A 25,022-nucleotide genomic window follows, 5' to 3' on the forward strand; every position below is an offset into this window, starting at 1 on the left:
TTTATGGCAAATACAGAAATTAAAAAAAAAAAAAAAGTATTTTCTAAGTGATGACCATTGTGTTCTAAACTTTTTTTTTTTTTTATTCCAGTTTTATAGACCAAAGTGGGAAAAACATGCAGTTTTTAACATGTACCCTACCTTAGTAGCTCTTTACTTTCCTTTAAATTTAGAACCATTCTGTTTGAAAAAACAAATTATTTCCCTCTTCTACATTAACCATTTTTAGACTGTTCAATACCCAAGCAAAGGAATGTACAGCACTTCAGCTTAAAGAGAAAATCAGACTGGAGCTTTACATACTTAAAAACAACTTACATCAAAGTCAGGAAGGAATGACAAGATTAAAAGAGATTCCAAAACTCCAGAGCTATAGCTGTGAAAAATATTGTTTGTGCTGTGCCAGGAGCCTAACCTACTATGCAGTAATTATCATTGCTCTGTAAAGCTTGTTTTACAATTGGTTGAGTACAACATTTACTCACTGAACTAGAAAACAAATTATGTCAAAGAAATGCTTAAGTTCTATAAACCAGATAAATGCAACCTGAATTTAAATTCATTTTGATATTTGTATGTCACTTTAAGTAATCTAGTTAAGAAAATATAACAATTCCCCACCCAATTATTTAGGAAGATCTTCCTTAGTGTCATAATAATTTTGCTCATACTTGATTAGAAAAATTTGTAATCTCAGACAGTAAATTGATTATTTAATAGGTAGATATTGAGATTTCACAAGATCCTTCCAAACACACCATTTTAATGAGATCAATTCTGAAACACCAGATATTACAGCTCTCATTTTTTTGAGGGATTTAGTTTATCAATGAGATAATGCTAAAACAACCTACTCCTAAATGAAGTATTTGCTGTTATAAACACACAAATTGGAAATAAGGAAGTAGGTTCAAAAATATTTACTTCAAGACACCTGCAACTTCCTAAGGAACAGAGTCAATAATATGGCTGTGGTATCATGGAAAGATTTGTACTTGTTTGAACTAAATTCATCATTGGAATCAGGGAAACCACCATAGTGGAGAATTGGTATGTTTAAGTATATACACAGAACATTTCCAAAAGTCGTGTTAATCCATAAAAATGAAGTTGCTGGCAGCTATGCTGAGAGTAAGCTAGAGACAGTTGAATAAAAATCACAGAATTGTTTGAGTTGGAAGGAATCTCTTGAGATATCTAGTCCTATCCCTTTGCTCAAGCAGGGCCACCTACAGCAAGATGTCCACAATAGTGTCCCCTTGAGTTCTGAGTATATCCAAGGATGGAGACGAGAGAAAAGTATTTATTGTTTTCAGACAGATTTTCCTGTCTTTTAATTTGTGTCCACTGCTTCTTGTTCTGTCTGTGGGCACTACTGAAAGAAGTCTAGCCTCCCTTTTCTTCACTGCCTCATTATCAGCTATTTATACAAATTCAGGTATTTATAATATACATTGGTAAGGTCCCCATGAACCTTCTCTTCTCCAGGCTGAAGAGTCCCAACTCTCTCACCTCTCCTTATGTGAGAGATGCTCCAGTCTCTTTAATGCTCCATGTGGCCTTGGGCTAGACAATCTCCAGTAAGCCCTTATCTTTCTTGATGTAGCTTTACCAGTGCTGAGGGGAATAACATCTCCCTTGATGTGCTAGTCATCTTCTAATGCAATCCAGGATACTACTGGACTTTTTTGCCATGTAGGTGCATTGCTGGTTCATGGTCTGCTTGTCCAGCAGGACCCCAAGGCCCTTCTCAGCACAGCTGCTTTCCAGACTGCCTGCCTCCAATGTGCACTGATGCCAGGGTTTATTCCCCTCCAGATGCAGGTCTTGTTGAAATTAATGCAATTCCTCTTAGTACAGTTCTCTGCCAACTTGCTAAGGGTACAGTCTACCCCATTGTCCAGGTCATTAATGAAAACATTGGACATGATTGGCTCCAGTACTGAGCCCATTAGTGACTTGTCTTTGACAAGACTTTGTTTCACTGATCACAACCCTCTTCACCCACTTATTCAGTCAGTTTTCAATTAACCTCAATGTCCTCCTTATCTAACCTGTCCTTTATCACCTATAATGATACTATAGAAGAGGGCATCAAAAGCTTTACTTGCTATCAACAACATTCATTGTTCTCTTCCCATCCATCAAGCTAATCTCCTCACTGTAGAAAGCAATAAGGTAATAAGCAATAAGCACAATTTCCCCTTCATAAATCCATGCAGGTAACTCCCAATCACCTTCTTATCCTTCATGAGTTTGGAAATGGTTTCCAGGAGAATTTCTTTTCCATCACATCATGCAAGCTGATCAGCCTGTAGTTCTCTGGACCTTTTTCCTTCTTGGAGTGATATTTGCTCTCTTTCAGTCTTCAGGAACCTCTCCCAGTTGACAGATAAGACAATGAAGAGTCACCTTGTGATGACATTAGCCAGGCCTGTCAGCACAAGTGAGTGCAACCTATCAGGCCCTATGAATTTACTTACATCCAGTTTATTTAAGTGTTCCCTCAGTGGAGGAGTACCAGTCTGGGGAAGTCTTCCTCACTCTAGACACTCCCTCTGGTCTCAGGGGCCTGGGATTTCTGAAGGCTGGTTTCACTGGTAAAGACTGAGGCAAAGCAGGCATTGGGTACCTGAATTTTCTTTGTCCTTTGTCACCAATTCCCCTTCTCTGTTAAGAGAAAGGTCTCAGAGCAGATCCAGTCAATCTCCTCACTCTCTCTGGTGCTGTGCATTTTGCTGACAACATCCCACAACTCTTCCACTTGATCTTGAGCAACTTGGACTTGAATTCCTCAACAACTGCACACCTCCTGCAGCAGGACCCAGCTTCAGCAGGAGGCCCCTGCCACTGCCTCCAGCCCAAGACTTGCAGAGCTTCATCCTTCTTATGAAGCTGCCTGGGTCCAAGAGTCTGAGAGCTACTGCAGTGGTACCTGGGTCCTGTGTGCTGTGACTATCATATTTAAGAACGTGTATGCTGGACAGGGGAAGTTTGCTGGCCACTTGCCAGAAGTTCCCAGATACCAACAAAATCACACAGGAGTTCAGGAAGATACCAAAAAGAAGAAGAGCACAGAAACTACTTCACGAACTGCTGTGCAGGCTAGGTATGTTCTGGGCCTGGCTCTTACATGTGAGAAGGAGAAGTTTTCTAGATTTTCTAGATTTCAAGGTATGCTATAATTTATTTAAAACTTTATAATATATTTGTTTAACAAAGTTGCATTGATGTTTTGTATTAAGATTTTTTTTTGGAATTCACTAAAACATAAATAAAATTAAATCACTTTCAGATTATTATTATTATTATTATTATTATTATTATTATTATTATTATTATTATTATTAAATGCATCAATTTCAGGGAAAATTTCTGCTACAAAGATATCCAACTAAAGTTAAACATTAATTTCCAAAACTTCTATAATTATATTTTGCAAATATACATTTCATTATACTTAACATAGTGAAGGCAGACTATGAATGACTCCACACCTAGTATGTATTTATAAATGTGGAAACTTTAAGTACAGTAATACAACAAAATTATTTGAAGACCAAAGAAAACTCTTTACATGGGGAGCTGAAGGACCTTAGTTTTCTCAAAAATAAATGGAATGGTGACTTCATGACAGAGAAAAAATACTTCAAATGTCTCTTCAACGTAAGGCAGACATGACAAAAAAGTAGGTTTTGGAAGGTCAACCTACATGCTCAAGTGTAAAGAAAAAAGCACATTTTGAAATGTGGGATTGACAGGAAACGCTGCAGCAATCAAGGAAACTTGTGAAGCCTCTGCTCCTCATGTCTTTCAGATGGAAACCATATTTCTGTTAGAGACAGACTTACCTGAAGTGCAGGATTATTCAGGAATACTGAGAGACACTGAAAAATTATTTGTCTAATAAAGGAATGAGAGGGAGGGAACTGTCCCTACTGGTCCACTTCTCCCAGTTACCAGAACTAAAACCAAATGCCCCTAGCAAGGCCTCACATCTAACATGAACCACTTATAATTAAACAAAGTCACTAGTGGTAGAACAAGAAGAAACACTAGTCTTTTTGTAAGAACAGCAGAAGTTTGAAATGAATGCCTCTCAATTTAGAAAAATCAAATTTAAAGAAAACATTAAAATTAAATATTCTTCTCAATTCAGAATAGGACAGGATCTTCTATATTATTCAACTGTTATTCTGATTCATAATCACACATAATGGAAATTATGGAATACTGCTTTTAAAGAGAAACTTGTATTTACAGTACTAAGAACTTGGAGGTAACTTAAAGTAATGACTAAGATGAGAATTAGTAAATAAATACAACTTAATACATGCAAGAAAAATGTGCAAGTATTTTTGACAGTAAATTCTAGAAAGCATGAAAACTCCAGAAAGTACACAACAGACAGTTGTAACAATACATTACTTATTTTGAGAAAAGAAAAAAAAAAAAGAAAAGAAAACTTTTGCAACTGATCAAATTTGAAAGGAGAGAACCCTGAGTGTTAAAGAGGGATGTATACATACATTTGGGGAATTCAATGAATGAGAATGAGCTTGAGTTTTCAGAATAAGACATTAAAAATGAAATATTTCAATATTTCTCTCAAAGAAGCAGGAACTTAACCTTTTTGTTCTTTGGTTTGCTGTCTAGTCTATGATCAAACCAGGTACTTTCTCAGGTAAGTGTATTAGCTAGGCTTAAATTACATATTTAATATAAATATATTAATAAATAAAAATAAACTTTAATATATACTTATTGAAGTATAAATACAGCTATGCACTACATTTTATTGCAAAGATTAATATTCTAACATCTACAAAATTAGTAATGTTAATATCTTCCCTTTTTACTTTGCAGTTTGGTTTCTAGAGCAACACCATCTAGAAATAAATATCAATGTTTGTATTGCTAGTGACAAAGAAACCCACACTTTAAGCTGATAACTTTTTGCTTGTATCTGAAAACATCTATCTTAAAGTGTAATATTTTTTCTTTTCTATTGATGTTTAGATAGCATCAATTCACTATTTTTTGTTTCCTGAAAATTAATGATAGCAATTCTAGTGAAGATGGCCAATATGATAAAGATAAGAATGATTTATTTTGGAAAAGATTACTTGCCAGGAACTTTTACAATGTACCAATGAAAATGCTTTATATGAAATTATGAGACCTTGCTTGAGCAACTTTCCCAAGGGAAAAAAAAAAAAAGGAAAAGTAAATTGGGATAAATGTTTCTGCCATCAGTGGAAATAAAGGAGGAAATGCAGGTGGAAATGCATTCTGCACCTCTCATTTAATTTGGCATTGTTTCTTTCTATTATGCTCACTACCATGCTATTATGGTGTTCCATGATTTTTATTTTTTATTTCCTGGATGGAAGAGCATTAAATATACTTTAAACATATACATACTCTATCACATAATTCAGCTCACAGTTGAAGTAAGAAGCAAGATCCATATATATGAGCTGTTAACTGGGAGAGGGAAAGGAAATTTGAGAAATCTTGGAAAGAAAGTGAAACATGAAGGACCATGATTCTACTGGCTTCAGTGACCAAAGGGAAAAGTAATGAAAAGGTAAATGAGAGGCACAAAGAGAAGGTTAAAAAGGAGATGAGAGTAAAAAGGTCCCAGTAAGTGGGAACTGATGAATTTATTTTCATGAACATAACTAATATACTAAACTACTGATGTGTTTGTTTTATACTCTTCTATCATCAAGTTCCATTGCTGAGTTATTTGCATACCATCATTTACAAGCCTAAGAATCTGCTAAGAACTGCTCATTGACTTGGGAGAAAGATCATATCCCAATGAGATCATGTAACAGAAATACAACAGATGACCGGGCCAGAGAAAATGAAATATATATTATTCTAATAACCAAATATTCACTCAATACAATGTAACTGTGCCTACAATGCATTAATTGGACAAGTGTTTACTGCCTTATTTGAAATAATGTATTGATTTCCTCTTGCTCTTGAAATAAATAACCTACAGCCCTCATCTGATTCAGTGATGTAAATTTGTGATTTTAAGCAAATTCCACACATATGTCAATATATGTCAATAAGCATTTAAAGGTTGGCACAACTTTGAACTAAACCCTACAATTTATATTTATTATAGCTATTCATAAATATGCATGTGTATATTTAAAGATATAATTTCTAAAATAATTACTTTAAAAAAAAAACTATGTAATAGTAAATATAGATTATTACTGATTATAGATTATAAATTATTATTCAATACAGATTATTACCATGAGACGAAAGAAATGCTACTACCCAGACTTACTCCTTTTAATATGGCATATGGGTACATTTGCCCTAGGTCCCCTCTGTTGTCAAAATAAGGCGACTGGTGTCCACTCTGGGGAGCGTCCCATGACTCATATTTGTTAGTAGTTCTAATAATAAGCTCTGTGATCTTGGATGAAAAAACAAAATCCCACTTAAAAACACTCTCAAAATAAAATGCATGGCTCCGGCCAGTTCAAACAGGAGAGAAACCCACTGGCATGGCTTTTATTCTTCTCCGTCTAACACATTTTGTATTGTCACTTATCTAAAGCACTAGCTGTCATGAGTCTTTTACACATTTTTTTTTGATTTTTTGACATAACATCATTAACAATGTTAATTTTCCTCTGCTCCTTAGATCTTGTTTTTAGCATGTTCAGAGGTCTCTAACTTACGCACTTAACAATTCTCAATTTGCTATTAACATCAGACTAATTTTCCAAAGAGCTGAACACTAAAAAATGCTGCTGAAGTGGGAATTAAAATTTTGAAATATGATGCATACAGTGTAAATGGAAAGAGTAAAATTGTCAGATTCTCAATGTTTGGCACCCAAAATTAAACAGATTTTTTCAAAAGTTTGGGGTACTTTTTTTTTTTTTCCCCTTATACATTACAGTTCAAGTCTGAAAATTGGGCACGGGCAAAGTAGCACCTTTACATCTGAGCAATATGTTGAAGAAAAACCATCAGTTGGTTATATGCTCTATATATAGCTTTAATGCTTCAAAGACAGCCCATGACAAAACCAGTAACTTCATATAATGTGAAAGATTTGGAAGATCTGCTGGAAGTAGAACAAAGGAACATGACATCTATAATTAAATAAAAAGGAATATTTAATAGCCATTAGATATGTGCTGTCCTGTTTGTCATTAAACAGAGCAGAGATCTTGTTACAAACAGTATGTTATTGTGTAATTAAATGTATTGGAAATGCAAATGCACATGGGGGTTGAATTAAGACTGCGAGCTATGTTATTAAAGCTTGGGTGGGGTTGGCCAGCAGAATGAGTATTATGAACATCTCACTGGCAGAAAGATAAAGACAGATGCTGTGAGTATGAAGTCTGCTGTTCCCATTGTCTGGCCCAGGGCAACTGTGTGCATGGCTGAGATTATAAAACAATCAGCACTCCTGTTTTTAAATATATTGGAGTGAGACAGCAGTTCAGTTTTTATGTGTGGATAGGAAATGGCCATGATAAATTTATCAATCCCCTAGTTTTCACTGCAAAATAAAAGGGACATCTCCAAATGAATTTCTCAAAAATTATAGATAATACAATGCATTAATTCTGAATCTTTGCCTTACAAATTAAGAAATTGAAAGAGTGATGCTTCTAAAATAGTCATATTTATAATTATCCCTAAAGGAGAACTAAGAAACTGTGAAAGTCTGCAGACTGAATGCTTCACATAAAAACATACAAACGTGTGTTATAACTGAGTATCTGGAGCTTTTCAGTATCCCGGGTATCTAATTACATAACAGTAAGAGTCATAGTAATTATAAAATCCTTAATAACAAGTCCATAATCCCATGTTTATATTTACCACATAACTTCTGATTCTCCCTTACTACACTGTCTTTACACTGTCTTTTATTTATTTATTTATTTATTTTTTCTGAAAGGATTCTCTAGCCTTACTTTGAAATTTAAATAAACTCAGTTTTCAAATTTTCCTGTTTAACTTAAATGAAATTCAGTAATAGTTTTGTAACATAAAGAAAACAGCAATAAAAGACATTGAGTAATGACATGTAGGCCTCAAAGCTTTTGTTCAAGAACTGGTCCTATGTTACACCAGGGAAGTAGTCACTACTAAAACTATTAAACTGGCCTTTAATAATTGATTGTGTGACTAAGGTCAATAATATTAAATCCTTCCACTTTAGATAACTTAACTGAGATATTCAACATTATGATACCTAAAGTACGCAAGAATTATTGAGAGATCCAGTTTTAAAACCATGAACTGGGTGCCATTTCATTCATAAAAATATAGAAATGTTTGAGTATGAATATCCTCCCAAGGAGAAAAATAGGTTATAAACTTTCAAGTTATTTCTTGAGATACCATGTTCATAAATATTCATTCTCTGCTCCACTTAAGTACCAAAGACAGGAGGTCAGGGAAAGTGAAAACATAATATACACATGGAAATCAGCCAATTACTTCATTATAATAAAATTTTCAATAACCAAATGTTTATTTCATGCCTTGGGCATAATCTCCACTGTTGTTGTTTTTTTCTTATTGTATCTCACTTCTTTGTATACATATGCTAGGCTCTGACACTTGCATAATGGCATCTACAAAAAAACTTGGGTCATTAGCTCTGGATTCTAATAACATTGTAGATAATGATCTTACATTCATATATCCTAGATGTAGTAAGGTATGGTCTATTTCTGCAAGAAAACTAAATCTCCTGAGCAATTTTAGTATTCTTTCATTTAAAATTAAAACAGAAGCATATTGCACAAAAGACAATATCTACATCTGTGCAGCCAGTCATTAAAACATTTTAGATGGTTTAAATTGTTAAATCTCCTTCAACTGAAGAGAAACCTCAAATGTTAAAGCTCATTTTATTGTCAGCATGCTTCATACTCAGCTGCTACCTTTCAATTTTTTATTAGTGCTTAGAAAGAAGTCACACATCAAGGTCAGTGAGCACACACACCAGTTGTTCACAAAGTTTACTCACCCTTTGACCTTCTTTGCCAGGTGGACCCTGGGGACCCTCCAGCCCTGGCAAACCCTGAAAATGCAAACAATAAACAAATATAACATTCAATATTATTTTAATCCTGTATTACTCTGTACAAGTGAGACTAAGCCTAAGAGCCAGGTGTCAAGACAAACATTTATTTCTACTAACAAAAGCAGGTTAGTTGCAATTACATCTTCAAGGGAACAGTTGTATTCAGGTGTGAGGAAGAAAATGCAAACTGTAATTATTAATCCTATTCCTTTATACAGATGCTGAATCATTTAGAATCAGAGAGGTGAATATCAGCATTACTTAAGCAATTATAAATATATTTAGCTACAGTTTTGTGTGAAAATCTATTTATTTAAGTTAAGATGCCATAAGAAAACAAGCAATTTATGTTAAGTGAATGACAACTTTACAACTCAAATTCAAACATATGCCCTAGATGTGGAGGGGAAAGGAAGGAAGGGGAGAGATAAGGCAGAGAGATAATATAGCAGGTAGACTTATGCTTTCTGTATTGTAAGAATCAGCTCTCTGCAGTTTTCTCTGTGTACCTGGGCTGAGCTTTTCAAAACTCTTCAGAGTCACTTCTGTCTTCCCCTCTCCTGCACCTAACCAGGTGCAGGAGTTTGGGGTATTTTGAATATATCTGAGCCTTCCTTCTGACTCAGTGCAAGACTGACTGTGCAGACACAGAATTATAGACTGTTTCTGAGGCATGGGGGTATAAATTTTATATCTGATTAATGTACAATATAATCATAAAGCCTTCAGATAACAGCTTTGTGCTTAGAACACTGCTCCCCCTTAATTTATGAGTCACCTTGGAACAATTTTTTTTTTCAAAATGACTTCAAGGAAGCTATCCAATTTCCATTATAGCAACAAGAAATACGAAATGAGTTTCAATGTAATCAGCAAAGAGCACTGAGCAGATCTACTTCCTATAATTTTTTTTTAAATGAATGCAATATTGCATATTCTTACAGGGTATCAAAAAATCAAGAATTTATGTTTAGTTTACTTAACAGTTTGAAGTACTAAAATATTACATTCTTAACCATTTAAATTATGCGGACTTGGTTATTACTTCAATATACTTCAAATTGAAATGCTTCAACCTGAGTTATATGCTTGGCCAAATTCCTTATTTAGAATCAATAATGCAGATTAACTGCACCAATAAGGGTAAACTGAACCCTTGTGAGAATTGCTTTTTTAAAACATGTCCAGATTTCCAGAAAAAAAAAAAAAAAAAAAAAAAAAAGTTAATTTATGATTTCTAATTCCCAAGATAGACTGGTGAAAGTGAGCATATAGAAGTTGCTAGCTCATATCTCTTCAATGGATATCTTCAATTTATTAGAATGAAGGCTGACTTCAGTTGTAAATTAAAGCTGACAGCTCAAGGGTTCTTCTTTTCCTATCATTTCTCTACTCAGCCTCTGAATACCTCAGACATTTTTTTTCACCACTACATATTTCTTCTTTCCCTTCAGCACATAATACAAACAAGAAAAGCTTTAGAATCTTTTACAAAATTTATGTATGCTGTTTCCATTTTTTTCCAAAAGTTTATGGAACTGGAATATGCATGACAACGTTGTGTCAAATAAATCCCAGTGAGTTAATTACAGTGCTATTACGTAGCATATACTTGCACAAACACATAGAGCAATAGGTGAATATGAACTCTGTAAGCCTTTTGTACTTTCTCAAAGTAGTTTAAAAATTTGCTGAGAATCCTTTCTGTTCAACTATTAGGAATATTTTACTTTGCAGAGAATTCTAGGAATCCAGGAAGAGGTGAAGCTTTGTTTTGTTAATATTTCATTTTTAGTGACAATTTTATGTATGGGAATGAAATGAAAGCCTGTAGTGTCTGTTTTATGAAAGAGGAAATACTGCGCCTCACATGTCTGTACAATAAGAGTCCAAGGTCAGGGAATTATACAACAATATAACCACACAATAATGATAATTAACAGCCAACATTTTTGCTCAAGACCTACTTTTATTCTTTTTCTTCTCTCTACAGTATTATTGTCAAGAAAAAGGAACCAGATAAGAAGGTTTATCTTCAAGGAAAGGGAGGAGAGCTGCTTACAATTAGTAACTACGCAGGGAGGACTATGTACAAGGAGCCATATCCTGACATTGAATCAGAGGTAAAAGTTCACACTACCTTCAGTGGGATCTTCAGTTGAAAAAGTGACAGGACAATATGGGCTGCATTAAATAACATGGTTGCAAAGCTGCAATAACTTAGCAATGGTAATGACTTAGCAATGCTATCATTATTCAGCATTCACTGGATGAGATCCTGGAAAAATAACCGAAGAAGAAACCTGAAGAAGGAATGAAAATAAAACTTCTCAACGGTGAAATCTCTCTAAAGGGATGAATAAAACATCCCCTTTTAAATTCCTATAAAACCTGGCAATGAAGTTAACAGTTCAGGCACAGAAAAGAAGAATGTAATTTGTAAGAAGGCATACCAAGGTTTCTACTTTGGTCTTTTTCCTGTTTAACTTCTGGACATCTCCCAGAGATCTCTGGAGATCAACGATCATGTTCTTCACTCCAAAAACAGTAAAGTAAACAACAACCAAAGCAATCAAAATTTTTGATTCATTATTGTGTCAGTTTCCAACCTGAGTCTTGCATCAGCAACAGGATGAGTATGGCAAAAAGCAAAAAGAGATGCAGGAATAGCACAAGGCATAAAGTGGGACATGAGAATGGCACAATTCCAGTGGTGCCTGGCTGACAGGAAAACATAATGCATACTTACAAATGGCCTAACATGAATGGATTTTCCTGATTCTTTTAGACCACCTTTGAAGTTGGAAGGTAGTGCCCCTCCAAATAATTGTGGAGAAGCAAATTCAAATAATTTGCAGTCTTTAATGCCTGCACCTTTCATGGACCAGGTTAAGGCCTTTGGAATTATCTGCCTGAAGTAGCTTGAGGAACATGAAGTGGAAGTATCTCAAAACATTAACATATGCCTTGGGGAAAAGAAATTAGTAAACTGGAGGTGCTCAGGTGCACCTGAAACCTGATTCTGGCAGCCAAAAGGGCCAATCATATCCTGGGGTGCATCAGGCACAGCAGTGCTAGCTTGTCAAGGAAAGTGTCTTGCTCTACTTTGTGCTGGTGCAGCCTCACCTTGAGTGTGCAGTTTTGGGTGCCACAATATAAGAAGGACATAAAACTATTAGAGAACATCCAAAGGAGGGCTATGTAGGTGGTGAAGGGTTTAGAGGGGAAGGTGTGTGAGGAACTGCTGAGGTCTCTTGTTTTTTTCAGCCCAGAGCAGAGCAGGCTGAGGGGAGGCCTCATGGTGGCCTGCAGCCTCTCGAGGGGAGCGGAGGGGCAGGTGCTGAGCTCTGCTCTCTGGGGACAGCGACAGGACCCAAGGGAACAGCATGGAGCTGGGACAGGGGAGGGTCAGGCTGGGTGTTAGGGAAAGGTTCTGCGCCCAGAAGGTGGTCGGGCACTGGGACAGGCTCCCCAGGGAACTTGTCATGGCACTGACACTTGTCATGGCACTGAGCACTTGGACAAAGCTCTCAGAGATAGTGTTTGATTTCTGGGTGGTCCTGTGTGGACCCAGGAGTAGAACTCAATGATCCTTGTAAGTCCCTTCCAAATCAGGATATTTCTGTGTTCTATGAACACAGAAAATCTACTACAATGAGTGAGAATAGCTATGAAAGATAAAACATGATACACTGGCAGACACAAGAGGGTCATACAACATCTTGAAAAAGAAATTAAGAGTGGGAACCGGCAAATTCCTTTATAAAGAGGTAAACTAATGGTAACTGTTGGCAAGGGAAAAGATGCTGGTTGTTATGCTAGATAAAGAAAAAGCAAGCTTATAGTTGTTTAAAGAAAACAATCATTGAAACAGATTAAGATTTAGTCAAGGGAAGAGAAAAAAAAACAACATATTTAAAAAATGTTACCGTAGAAAAACTGAGCTTTTAGAAGAACTTGCATCTCATCAAAGGTGTTAATTCCTACAAATATTTTTTAATACATAATATTTCCAGACAGATAAAAACAATTGAGAATTATTAAACTTTAGATGGTAGAGATAGCAACTCACAATTCAGACAGTTAAGCTATTTTAAGTTTCATAAGGTATCAGTTTAAAGTGTTGGCACGTAACTGCCAGAAGCTGCTTATTACAGGACCAGAATCCTGCTATGTGACTGTGCAGGTACAAAAACATGTTAAAATGCTTGTTACATCAAGACAAATATCTACAGAGACATGGTTGAGACTTGGTTTGTGAATTTACTAGCTCAGAATAACTGCCTAACCTAAGAACACATTGTGAACAAAAGCAAAATGTTTACTGTGACCTCTTGGTGAATTAAAAACCAACACAAAATAGAACAGCTGAAGTGGAAGACTGAAATTATTTAAAGTTGTTATTTGTATTACTTCCTCTGAAAGCTTATGTCTGATACTAAAAGCATGTTTAAAACAACATTTTACAAGTCAGTGTATTTTTAGTCTTCTGAAAGTTGCTTCAAAATGTAGCTGATTGTTTTTGAAGCAGGCCAGACAGACGCCTTATGCACTCTTAAGCTGCACTGCTGAAATAGATTCTGAGCATAGAAGACTTTCCTTCTCTACACAAATTAGAGATGGTATATAGATGCTAACAATAAGAAGAAAGGTATAATTAAAGCATGCGCACACAAGAAAAAATTATACTTTACAGACTGTTTTCTGTATTCTATACATAAACTATTCTCATCCAATTTTGTGCCTTTCAAATTACAGCATATAAGTGACCTCATTTTTTTACTGTATAAATGTTGCTAGACAGGGAGAAAGTGCATGAGACAAGTCAAGCAAAGACACAGATAAAAGCTTGATTAGGTATGTAGAAACAACACGTGGTAACGTAAGAACAGGTCATTTTTTGCCATTTGAACATATGCTTTTATAATCATAAAACTTGCTACTTTAAAAACACTCGGCTATAATATACATTATTTGGCTACAGTTGGTATAGTTCCACTGAAAAAAAATCACAGTAGAATTTTTATTTTTTACAAGCAAATCGGTAGGCAATTCCCACTGCAGAGACTTGACCTAGTTCTTCAAGACACAGTTCTCACTAGGATAAAGAAAAACCATCACACTGATGGATTTAGGTTTATGATGATCCCTCTGAGAAGTCCACAAATAGAGTAGTATAAAATCGCGCAAATCAATAGTACAGTAAAAAGTGACTTGATTCCTGAAGTAACAGAACATGTGATCATGGTAACCTGCTCCAGCCTGAAAGAACCAAATGGCATTCCCCACCTGTCCAAATACCGCTCTTCTGATGGACGGTACTGCTGCTGCTGTACTTAGGCAAAAATGCCCCAGCTATGCAGAAAAAAACAGACAAGATGCATCCAGATACCGTTCAATTAAGTCTTAAAGTCTTCCAATCTGGATGTGTTACCAGATCATAGATCTACTCTGCAGGTCATGATTTTCACTGTGACCCTTTAACATGTTTTGAGAGTATTTTTCTCTTTGGCTCGTTTCTACTGCATGTTGTGGGGAAACCAGTGCCTTCCTCCCTTGTAAGAATGGGCTATTGCCATCAGCAACATTTGTATATATCATCAACATTTCCAAATGTAACCTTCCTTCACATCCTTACTAAATTAAGTTAGGTTGGCAAGCTGAAATATTTTAACCCCATTTTTGGCCTGTTACTGCTACTGCAATAATCATACTGCAATAATCATACTGCTATCGGACTGCTTACTTCTGTGGAAGAGGAGACAGCATTTAGCAGTAAAAATTTCAGGCTGTAAGAAAACATGATCAGAATTTTTTATTTTTATTTATGATAATTTATTACTGATGCAAACAAAGTATATTCTCACTGATCTCATTTCTGTAATTCTCTCTGGTAACTTCACCTGAAATTTATTTTGCTCCAGAGACAATTTCAAAGGAAAATTGGAAGACTAATTTCACAGAAGTTCACACTTTATGAACCTAGTACTTTTAATAGACCTGGGTCTATCTGCTAAGAAAAGAAAGTATCATTTAAATTCCTGAGGAGTAATTTGAAAAGATTCTTTACACTGATGTCTGCTGTGAATAGGAAAGCATATGGGACTATTCTCTAATCATTCCTCTAATGAAGGACATATAAATTCTATTCATGCCAATTTAGGAGACTGTGAATTTTTGAAAAACATAAATCTTCTGTGAGGCCAAGACATGAATTTTCACTTGTGATTTCAGTATCAGTATTACTGCACACAGAAGACAGATTGAAATTGCTAAAACATCTTGTTTCACCAAGTAGGGTAATCTTAATAGGATCTGCTTCCATACTTAAAAAGCATTTCACAAAAAATGAATATTTGTAGGTTATACTGTGAGAATTAAAGATCATTATATCTAATGTAAAAGAACTAAACTGGTATTTTTATGAAATTAATACACACCCAGTAAAGAGCTCAAGCAGTTGAAATTCAGATTTTTCATAGAGGGCTATATATGAAAATTATAATTATTAAAATAAATATTATTATAATTAAATAATTAGAATGAAAATATGATTTTCTGTTATAATTAAATAATTAGAATGCAAATATGATTTTCTGTCTATACTTTCTTTAGTTACCTTGTATTGCTCTCCTTTAGTTCCTGTCATTATGTGAAAAGAATGAGAGGATAACTTTAGTTGAGACACTTACTAATGATAGGTGTGGGTGGGAGTGTATGTCCCGGCTTAAGTAACACAAGTTATCTCCAGGACATGTTTTATTTTTCAGTGTGAGACACAAATTGCTTGCAGGAGTCAAAGTAAGTAAAATTTTGTACATGATTTTTCAGGAAGAACCATCTGAAATGCTGCTGCTGATTATAACAGAAAAAATGTGGGGATGCAATATGTTACCTCTTCAGAGGTCCATATAAAGGCCAAAAAAATTATACTATAATTGAATATGTGAAGGTATTTCCTAGCAAGTACTGGAGAGCATGAATTACAATTTGAGCTCTACACAAATAGTTACAGAAGCTATGAGAGGAAAGCTGAGTAACCCCTTGCTGATGTTTGTTTATTGAGGGAATGGCCAAAAGTGACTGCAGAACTTGCCTGGGCCTGGACCTGCAGCTTCCCCCTGCAGACGGCTCACGCTGCACTTGTGCCCCAGCTTCCTTTGGCCCTATTTAACCAGCCCTGGGAGCCAACATTCCAACTATCTGTTTAGTAAGCAAGTCTTGGGTACTGCTGTCTGTGGCCGACTTAAGCCTTGGCTTCTGCGTAAACACTTGGTGCCATCTGGATGACTATTTTATAACTCCTGAAAGGGATAGGTTCACAGGAACGTACAGACGGACACTCGTTTTCCTCAGGAACTAAAAGCAGCGTATCGAGTGTCGAGGGGAATAGTTATCATATATTTTACAAGAGATTGCTGCGCTACCTTCCCTCACCTGTCACTCTTCTGACACGACATGCACAGGCTTAAGCTGTGGATACCAGAGAGAGAGGGAGCTGCTTAGCCAGCTGTGTCACTTCAGAAAACAGTCGCTAGCTTCTCAAACCAAACATCACTTTTTGACAAAACTGCCCAGCAGAACAGTATAATCTCTGCCTCTTATTCTTTGAAGGCTCCTCAATTATGACACAATTTATCAGGGAACTTACACTTTTAAAAACTAATCATGTTACTGCATAAAGAAAGTATAATTAGGGAGAAAAATTCAGAATATATTCCCAACTTGCGCTATAAGAAATTTGAAAAATACTGAAGAAAAGAGATCTAGTACATATACAGCATTTCAGAAAGTTAAAATACCAGAGAAATTAAAGACTGCAGAAGTATAGGATGAGAATCAATCATGACTTGGGACTACTCCTATAAAACTGCTACCAGAACTGAGGAGACAAATATGTGTATCTCAACTCGTAATATTAATTGACTCCATGGAAACATAAAAACTTTAAAGCCGCATTAAATATACTTAAATATGCACATATGTGTCAAATTTAGTGCCACTAAAATTTATTTGTATGAATAATGCATGAATCAAATACTTAAAACTTCCTGTAATTACTAATTTCAGTAGGATTCTACATAAAGCCTTTTTTTTTTTTTTTTTTTTAATCTATTTCTTTTTGCAGCTGAGCGTACTTTGCACTACAATGCCATTTCTTTTTTTTTTTTCCCCCTCTAACTAATCATGCAAGAATGATGATATTGTATTAACAGGACTTTCCATATTTGCCTTAAAAAACCATACTGAAACACATGGGCTGTGATTCTAATCCCAACTCTATTAACTACAGAAACAGCCAGGCATATACTTAATTTCTTTCTGAACTCCCTGTTATTACTGTAAGACATTTTGTTAAGTGTGCATACTTTAGCATTTTGGTAGAGATTTACCGTTAAATGACATTAAACAAGATAACTCATCTCTAAGTGCTTTGTTCAAAGCAATGCACTTTCTGATCTATGAAATTTCAATTTCAAACTGATTAAAATAAAAAAAAAATGGTTCTCAAAAAGCCACAGCATCATTTCCCCTCTCACAGTTTAGCATATGCTCATTTGCCTGATAGGTTGTTACAGTTGTTGGGTATTTATGAATTCTGCCATCCATACTATGTTGGAGTATCCCTCATTCATTAGAGGCTACAACGGCTATATCTATCTATTAAAACACCATCAGATTTTTCCTCTAAAGACAAATAACTTCATTCCATCCTGTATATTTTCATGCTGGTGGGCAGAGATCTCACTGTGTTTCAGAGCAGTACATGATTTAGTACTCCTCAGGAATTCCTGAGCCCCTTGAGACAATGAATCACTCACACCCTTTAGACTTTCACAGTTCCTACTACTTATGGCTACTTGTTTCTGCAGATTACCTACAAACAACTGGGCATGGATTAAAAATGACTAAGCAGTCTGGGAATCACTGCAGTGAAGCAGCCTCAGCCTTTTTGTCAGGTTCATGCTCCCTGTAATGGGGACAGGACTGTGGTACAGGCCTGCATGTGAAGAGAATGCTCTGGCCCTTCACAGCCCTGCAGATACTCTAGTTCATCCTGAGACTGGCATGAATGGCAGAGCTTCTCTAGCTTATTCCACCACTGGGTAATTTCTGTGGAAATGATTATGAATGAAGGAGCTATACAGGGCAGCGGAACTCTGTAACACTGTAATTTCCTACATGTATCAACATGGCCTTTGTGCTGAGGTGGAAGGTAGATGACCCAGGCCCAGCCTCCTAGCTTGACCAAACCAAGTCTTTTTGAATATCTCCTCCCTCCATATCCAAATGCATTCTGGACTTAGCTCTAACAATGTTAGCATATCATTATTATCACCTCTCTTCCTTCCCTGTCCCACAACATAATAATTCATTTTGCGTTTTGATAAAAAATAAATAAATCATTTTAACATTAGGAAAAACTAAAAATGATGATAATGATATAGAGTATAAATTTACAATATTATGCTTGAGTCTGAAACAAGTGGAACATTTTAAAACTCGGATTTAACAAGACTCATAACTGAAACACTGATGTCACATTTTGGCTGTAACAACATAAATGGTCCTGACAGAGTAAGTTTTTGTTCAGTGACACGTGAACCTTGATATTATCTGACCTATTACTTATTCACAGCAAGACAAGACATCTCCCTTTCCTGATTATATATTGTAAAAGTCATGACCACACAGAAGTCACACAAATAAAAAAACAACTCTGAAGAATGGATTTTCCCCTAGCCACCACAATTCATGTCATTCATCATCTTTAAGTTCTTGCCAACAGAAACCCATGACTATTTACAATGGCAGAGAGAGAAAGACTTCCTGCTGGGCCATATATTCCCACAGTGTTGTAATCTGTCTTCAAACTGCTCAACTTATTCACACACGGTTTTGTCTCTTCTATCAGTTGACAGCTACAAAAAATATTTCAGTACTTCAGTTACTAACAACCCTCTAAAGATTTGTGCCTGCTTTTCTTAAAATTTAAATGTTTCCTTTGTATGAAATTAAAACGTTCCCTAAGTATGACGACAACCATCAGTGGCTGTACCAATGCACTGCCATCTTGCTATGCCTGAATTGACTGACCTGAAACATTGCACAGCATTTTGTAATGAAAGAAATGTAATCCTTTGACAGCCCATTTTATGAAAAGGGATCACTTAATGTAGAGAAAGACTGAGTTCAGTCAATTTGAAAGCAGCTTGTGATTTTCAATAACACACTACTTACCTCTGAATATGACTCTTAAGAAAGCTAAGTGCACACAATTTTAACTGAAGACAACAGAACCGTATGAATTTAGAAGTAGTTCATAACACTGACTCTTGGGGTAGAGCTATTCATATGCTGTAGAACTATAGCCTCGGAATTCAGGAGTTTTCATTTCTGCCACTCTTTTACATCATTATCAATTGTTGTCACCCACACGGATTGTCCTTACTGAGAGGCCCATTCTCATTTCAGTTTGTGAAAAGAATCACTTGGATCAGACAAAATGTATTACTTTTATAAAGCTTATAAAGCTTTATAAACCTTGGAAAGTTCTAGGGAGCATTTATCTTTAGTCTTTGTACACGCCTGGGGCACAGATCGTTGCAAGTAAATTAAAAACATCATCTACTGTCTGTAGCACTATCTAGCCAGAATACAACTAATACACAGGTCATGGAATCTTCAAAATTTTATCTTCTGCTGCACCCATATATATCAGATCTTTGCACAGAAACTGTCTTAGATCCATATTCAAGAAATCTTTTCTTGATACTTGAAAGACAACTAATCATTATGTCTAATCTCACTCTTTTTTTGTGGGTAAGTTACAAGAAAGGGAATAAATCAGTTAGTAACAGAATTTTCAAAACTTCTGGAGTCTGATATACAGACTTTTTCTATAAAGAAAGAAAGGATGGTACTTGTCTGCTTTTTTTATCCCCCCTCTGAAAACTGTAGAAACAATAAAAGAAACTAAGTGGCTGGATTAATGTTCTGTGTAAGAATCTAGTAAGTGATATTCCATCATGATAATGTGACACTACTTTTTTTCTTTTCAGTCTGTGCTTGTTATTTATGTCTGGTCATTTGTAAGATACAAAGATTATATAGATGTCAAAATCACAACATGTAAACAACTAAATTTGAAAGTATTTGAAATGACAAACTCCAAACATTTTTTTTTTTGATAAAGAATGCTTCATACTGCTGCATATATTATCCTCAACTGTTATCACCTGTCTCCTTTGAATCATCAAAATTCAAATAGTGTACAATTAAGACACTACTAAAATTATTTTAATTATCAGTAGCAGCATTGTTATGTAATGCAAGAAACCAGAAGTGCATAATATGTTTCATGAAAGAATGAATTCTATTTCCCAGAGTTATATAGAGCCCATGTTAATTTCCAATTTATAACCTATAAATTCTCAGTTTTGTGGTTGCAGTAAACTTCTCCCTTTAGTGCTGCAATTGCTTTGTGTGGTTAAGAAGGTAGTTACTGAATGTTCATAACTTTAAAAACACACTTTGAATCTTACAGGGATGCTATTAGAGGATGAAAAATTCACATTTTTCATGAACTGATGGAAGCAATTAATAAAGCATTTAATAGCATGACTAGTTATACTAATTATAGAAGCTAAAAATGCATGATCAAAGATTTTGGAATATACTTTGCACCTACAAGTAAAAATTGTAATCCCGATTCAAAATACTTTGTTCTGTACACAATAAAAAATGGAGACTTCACCCCCTCCTCTAGAACAGCATTTGGATATGTAAATTTCTGTTATCACTTTATCACCACAAAATCCATGTCAAATGGGGAAAACAGTGTTTTAGTGACAACTAATTAAAGGGTCATACATGTAGTTTGTCTTCAAAAGGGAACAGACTAGGATATTATATCAGAATTAAATAGCATATAATAACATAAACCATGTACATGAAGCAGTCACTAACTGTAGGAGGTTGGGAAGAATATGAACACACAGTGAGTCAACAGGAGCAGCTTTCCAGAGGGCTTTTCAGACTGAGGGTGTTACCATGTAGGGGTATCAGACACTTTACAGGATGCAGTGGAAATGCATTTTGGTATTGCACAAGAATTATTATGGGATGTTTAGTGGAAGAACCAAATCTAGGGAATGTCTGGGTGCCAGTCACTAGGCAAAGACTAAGATGAGGGGCAAATACTGGGCAGGCTGAGTGTACGCCCAGCTACTGGAGGGATGGACGCATGCTGCATACAGATTTCCCATTACCAGACCTTCATTTTGATCAACCAGAGAGTAACAGGACAAGGCTGCTGGTGCTGGTGCTGTTTGTGGAAGTGCTGAGTGTCCACCTGTGCTGACCTCCATGGCCATACACATGAATACTCACCTCTATCCGTCTCTCATCCTTAACTTTTTGACAATAAGGTCCTGTACCTCAAATTTGAACATTTTGATGCCACATATATAATACTGTGTCATATATGTGACACTGTAGTCAAAGTTCATAATAACACAACCAGATAATAGAATAATTACAATATCTTAAAAAGTACTAATTATTCTTGCAAGCTTTTACTGAAGAATGCTGTTCACTAATAATATCAAGTGAATTTACTCTTGCTAGTACTTAGTGGGAAACAAGAAGCTTTAAATATGCTTATTTTCTTTACATTTATAAATTTCCATTTTCCCTCCTTCACAATTCATACTGAAAATGTAGTTGCATTCTAAAGGAGAGGGGCCTGGCTCTTAAATTTAATAATGGAAGTATTTACTTTGTAAATTAGCTACAAACTGCAGCATTTCTGAGAGATTTCCTTTTTTCTTTTTTTTATGTGTACTTACACTTAAGGCCATTGGTCCTGGTGGTCCCACATCTCCCTGGTTAAAATAGGACAGTAAACAAATGAACAATCTCTTTAGTTATATATTTTAAACCTTTAGGCATTTTAGAGGATATGCACCATAGCTTAAGTAAATTCATTATAGTCATCACACATTCTCTGGTTACGAAAATATAGTAGTAAAGATATATATATATATATTTCAGCAATTCCATAGATACAGACAATTCTGCATAGGTTAAATGAAAAAAACAAACAAACAAAAAAACTAATCACAAAATCATCTAGGTTGGAAGAGACCTCCAAGATCACCTAGTCCAAACTCTGACCTAACACTAATCAGTCCTCCACTAAACCATATCACTAAGCTCTACATCTAAACATCTTTTAAAGACCTCCAGGGATGTTGACTCCACCACTTCCCTGGGCAGCCCATTCCAATGCCTAACAACCCTTTCAATAAACAAGTTTTTCCTAATATCCAAACTAAATGAGACAACAAAGCCAAAAATAACACCAGATAGACCTCTGCATAAGTGATTCAAAGTTTACAAAAAGCAATCCTGCAAACAGATTTGCACATGTTAAATTACAAGCCTCCACTTGTATGCATATTGTGGCCACTGAAGTCAGTGTGACTGCTCCTATACGTAAAGACATCTGACTGTAAAATGTTCACAGAATTAGCTTTTTGAGGTCTGAATCTCACTGCAAGACCTTCAGGTGCAATCAATGGGAGCAAATCAGAGCACCAAGAGAGCAATTCAGGATATGTAATTTATGTTCCTGCTCTGAATTGCTTTCAAAAGAAGATTCGCCTCCTTCTGTAGTGATAAAGAGTGCTTGCCTTCCTTATTTACAGTTAGTCTGTACTTACATTCTTCAATCCTTATGCTAGACAAACAGCAGCAGTGTGTGTTTATCACACATAGTGAAGGCAGTGTATTAAATATTGAAGAAATATCACGCACGTTCACATATCATATACATACAACTTTACAAGTTGTTTTTTTTTTTTTTGTTGTTGTTGTTTAAAAAGTACCTTTTCTCCTTTGGGACCAGCCAAACCAGGACTACCAGGGTCACCTTTGAGTCCCTGGGCAAAAAAGAAGAATGCATATTTGTTATCATCCTTGGAAACTGTTGGACAAAATCCTCTATTGCTGTAAATTGGTATATACTAACCAAATAAACCTTAAAATATTGATATAACAAAAATAAAAAATTATTTATTTTCATTATTTTGTGAACAGAGACACATCTACCAAAGACCACGTGTCTTCAACAGAGAATTAAACATACAAAGCTAAACTCTTCTACCTTGACTGTGCCCCTTTATGGCAAGTAACATGTAGGAATGCAAAATTCTTTTGAGGTCTCAGTAGGTACATATCTTGTGCATTTAACAAAGATAAATAAAATGCCAGTCCCGCAGCACATTCTCTTAAACTATGCTAAAATTGGGAATGGTAGAGGTGGGCAGAGCATTGTGGTTTCTGTGTTTCAGTTAGCAATGTTGAGCTGGTGAACTGCAGCAGGGTTCACCTCAGAGCAACTCCCATATCCTCAAATACTCTAATTTTCACCAGTGTTTGAGAAGGGAATTACAGAAATCATCAAGTCCTTTGTACCTCTCCCCAGTTCTGCCTTCAGCTGGAGAATCCAAAAACATTACCTGCTCTTATACATTGCAAATGCAGTAATTTCACAACATGGTTATTCCACTAACATGCCGCCAGAAACAACCCAGAAAGAAAAACTCTTATCCCTCCTAATCTCTGCTGTCTTCTCCTTGCTGCAAAACACATGGAAAAAGCAAGAGGTTTTGAAATATTCAAGCCGCTCTGCAATATGGAATAACCTTGCTTCTGATGTTGGAACAACCTAACAGGAACTACTTTTTGTTTAAGCCAAGAGCTCTGTCTTGTGCTTTCCCTCTGATCAATGTTTTAGAGACATGCCACAGGAGAACACTGATGATGCGAGTCAGAGAAAGCTCTATGAGTTCAAAGATTTTATTTAGAAACCAAATATCAATAACGTGGGCAATATAGGACCGAATCACAATTAGATAGTTCAGAAGTAGGCCAACATCATTATTATTGTGGAGGTTAAGCAGGTCAAGGATAGAAATGATTCATCTACATCTGAATAAGGGTTTACTAACTTAAGTTCTTCCCAGCCCCCTTTTTGCCCTTACAAACTCTGTTCCTCGCTTTGCAGTAATTGGAAAGATAGAGACAACTGGCATGAAAATGATAAGCAACATCTGTGCCTTGGTGGGTACAGAAACATTAAATCAGTGAGTGTTCTAAATACTGCATATTTGTGCAACTCCACTTCCTGCTAAAATTACATTAATTCACCATCTGGAAGGAACATCATTTAGAACTATATGAGCATTTAAGTACCCACTTTGGATTAAATTTGTGGTTGTTGTAAATACCCCTGATTTAGCTTTGATTTGTCCTTTATTAAGCTTGCCAAGTATGTAATAGTTAAATCAGAAGTAGTTTTGCTGTTTGAACTTAAAAATGTAATAGGCAGATGGATTCAAAAACCAAGCCAAAAAAAATCTTTCTTTTTATGATTTGCATATTTATGACATAGTTTTGATATTATCTCCATTTACTACATTTTACTTTTCACCTGCTTATGAAAGACTGCATAATACATTCCCTGTTCTGAAAGCCACTTTAGGGATTTTTCAGGTATGCAAACTGTAGGGATCCGTTTCAAAGTTAGTATTAGTGAATCAGCAGTGCAACAATAGGCTTGAGCTCAAGGAATAGTTCTAAGGTGGTGTATTTACAGAGGAGAAAAAAACAGAGGAAGATAAAAAGAAATCTGTAACTCAGAGGAGGAGATATATGTGTGTGTGGCTTTATTGAAAAGACAACTGCAAACAAAAGATACTGAACTGAAGCCATGCACTGTCAAACTATGAACATCATTTTTTTCCTAATTTATGTGTTTATAGCTTTTAGTAGTGTTCCTGCAGTGGACCTCGGTAAGGCATGCAGTTTGACAGCTGATGATGCAGAGATGATGACCACAGAAGTCAACCTCACATAAGGG

General features: G+C 35.7%; 1 protein-coding gene across 2 annotated transcripts in view; it reads right to left on the reverse strand.

Annotated features, from left to right (window-relative positions):
* Positions 1-25,022, reverse strand: part of COL19A1 (collagen type XIX alpha 1 chain) — a 206,870-nt gene that overhangs the window by 79,942 nt on the left and 101,906 nt on the right. For both annotated transcript variants that reach the window (XM_082756375.1, XM_082756374.1), the window contains 3 exons: positions 22,987-23,040; positions 21,946-21,981; positions 9,038-9,091 (listed from right to left, as the gene is read on the reverse strand). In XM_082756375.1, the coding sequence (XP_082612501.1) occupies positions 9,038-9,091; positions 21,946-21,981; positions 22,987-23,040 (144 nt within the window). The remainder of the gene's footprint in view (positions 1-9,037; positions 9,092-21,945; positions 21,982-22,986; positions 23,041-25,022) is intronic.

This window comes from Aythya marila (assembly GCF_965140915.1).
Source record: "Aythya marila genome assembly, chromosome: 3".
In the NCBI taxonomy this organism is placed as follows: Eukaryota; Metazoa; Chordata; class Aves; order Anseriformes; family Anatidae; genus Aythya; species Aythya marila.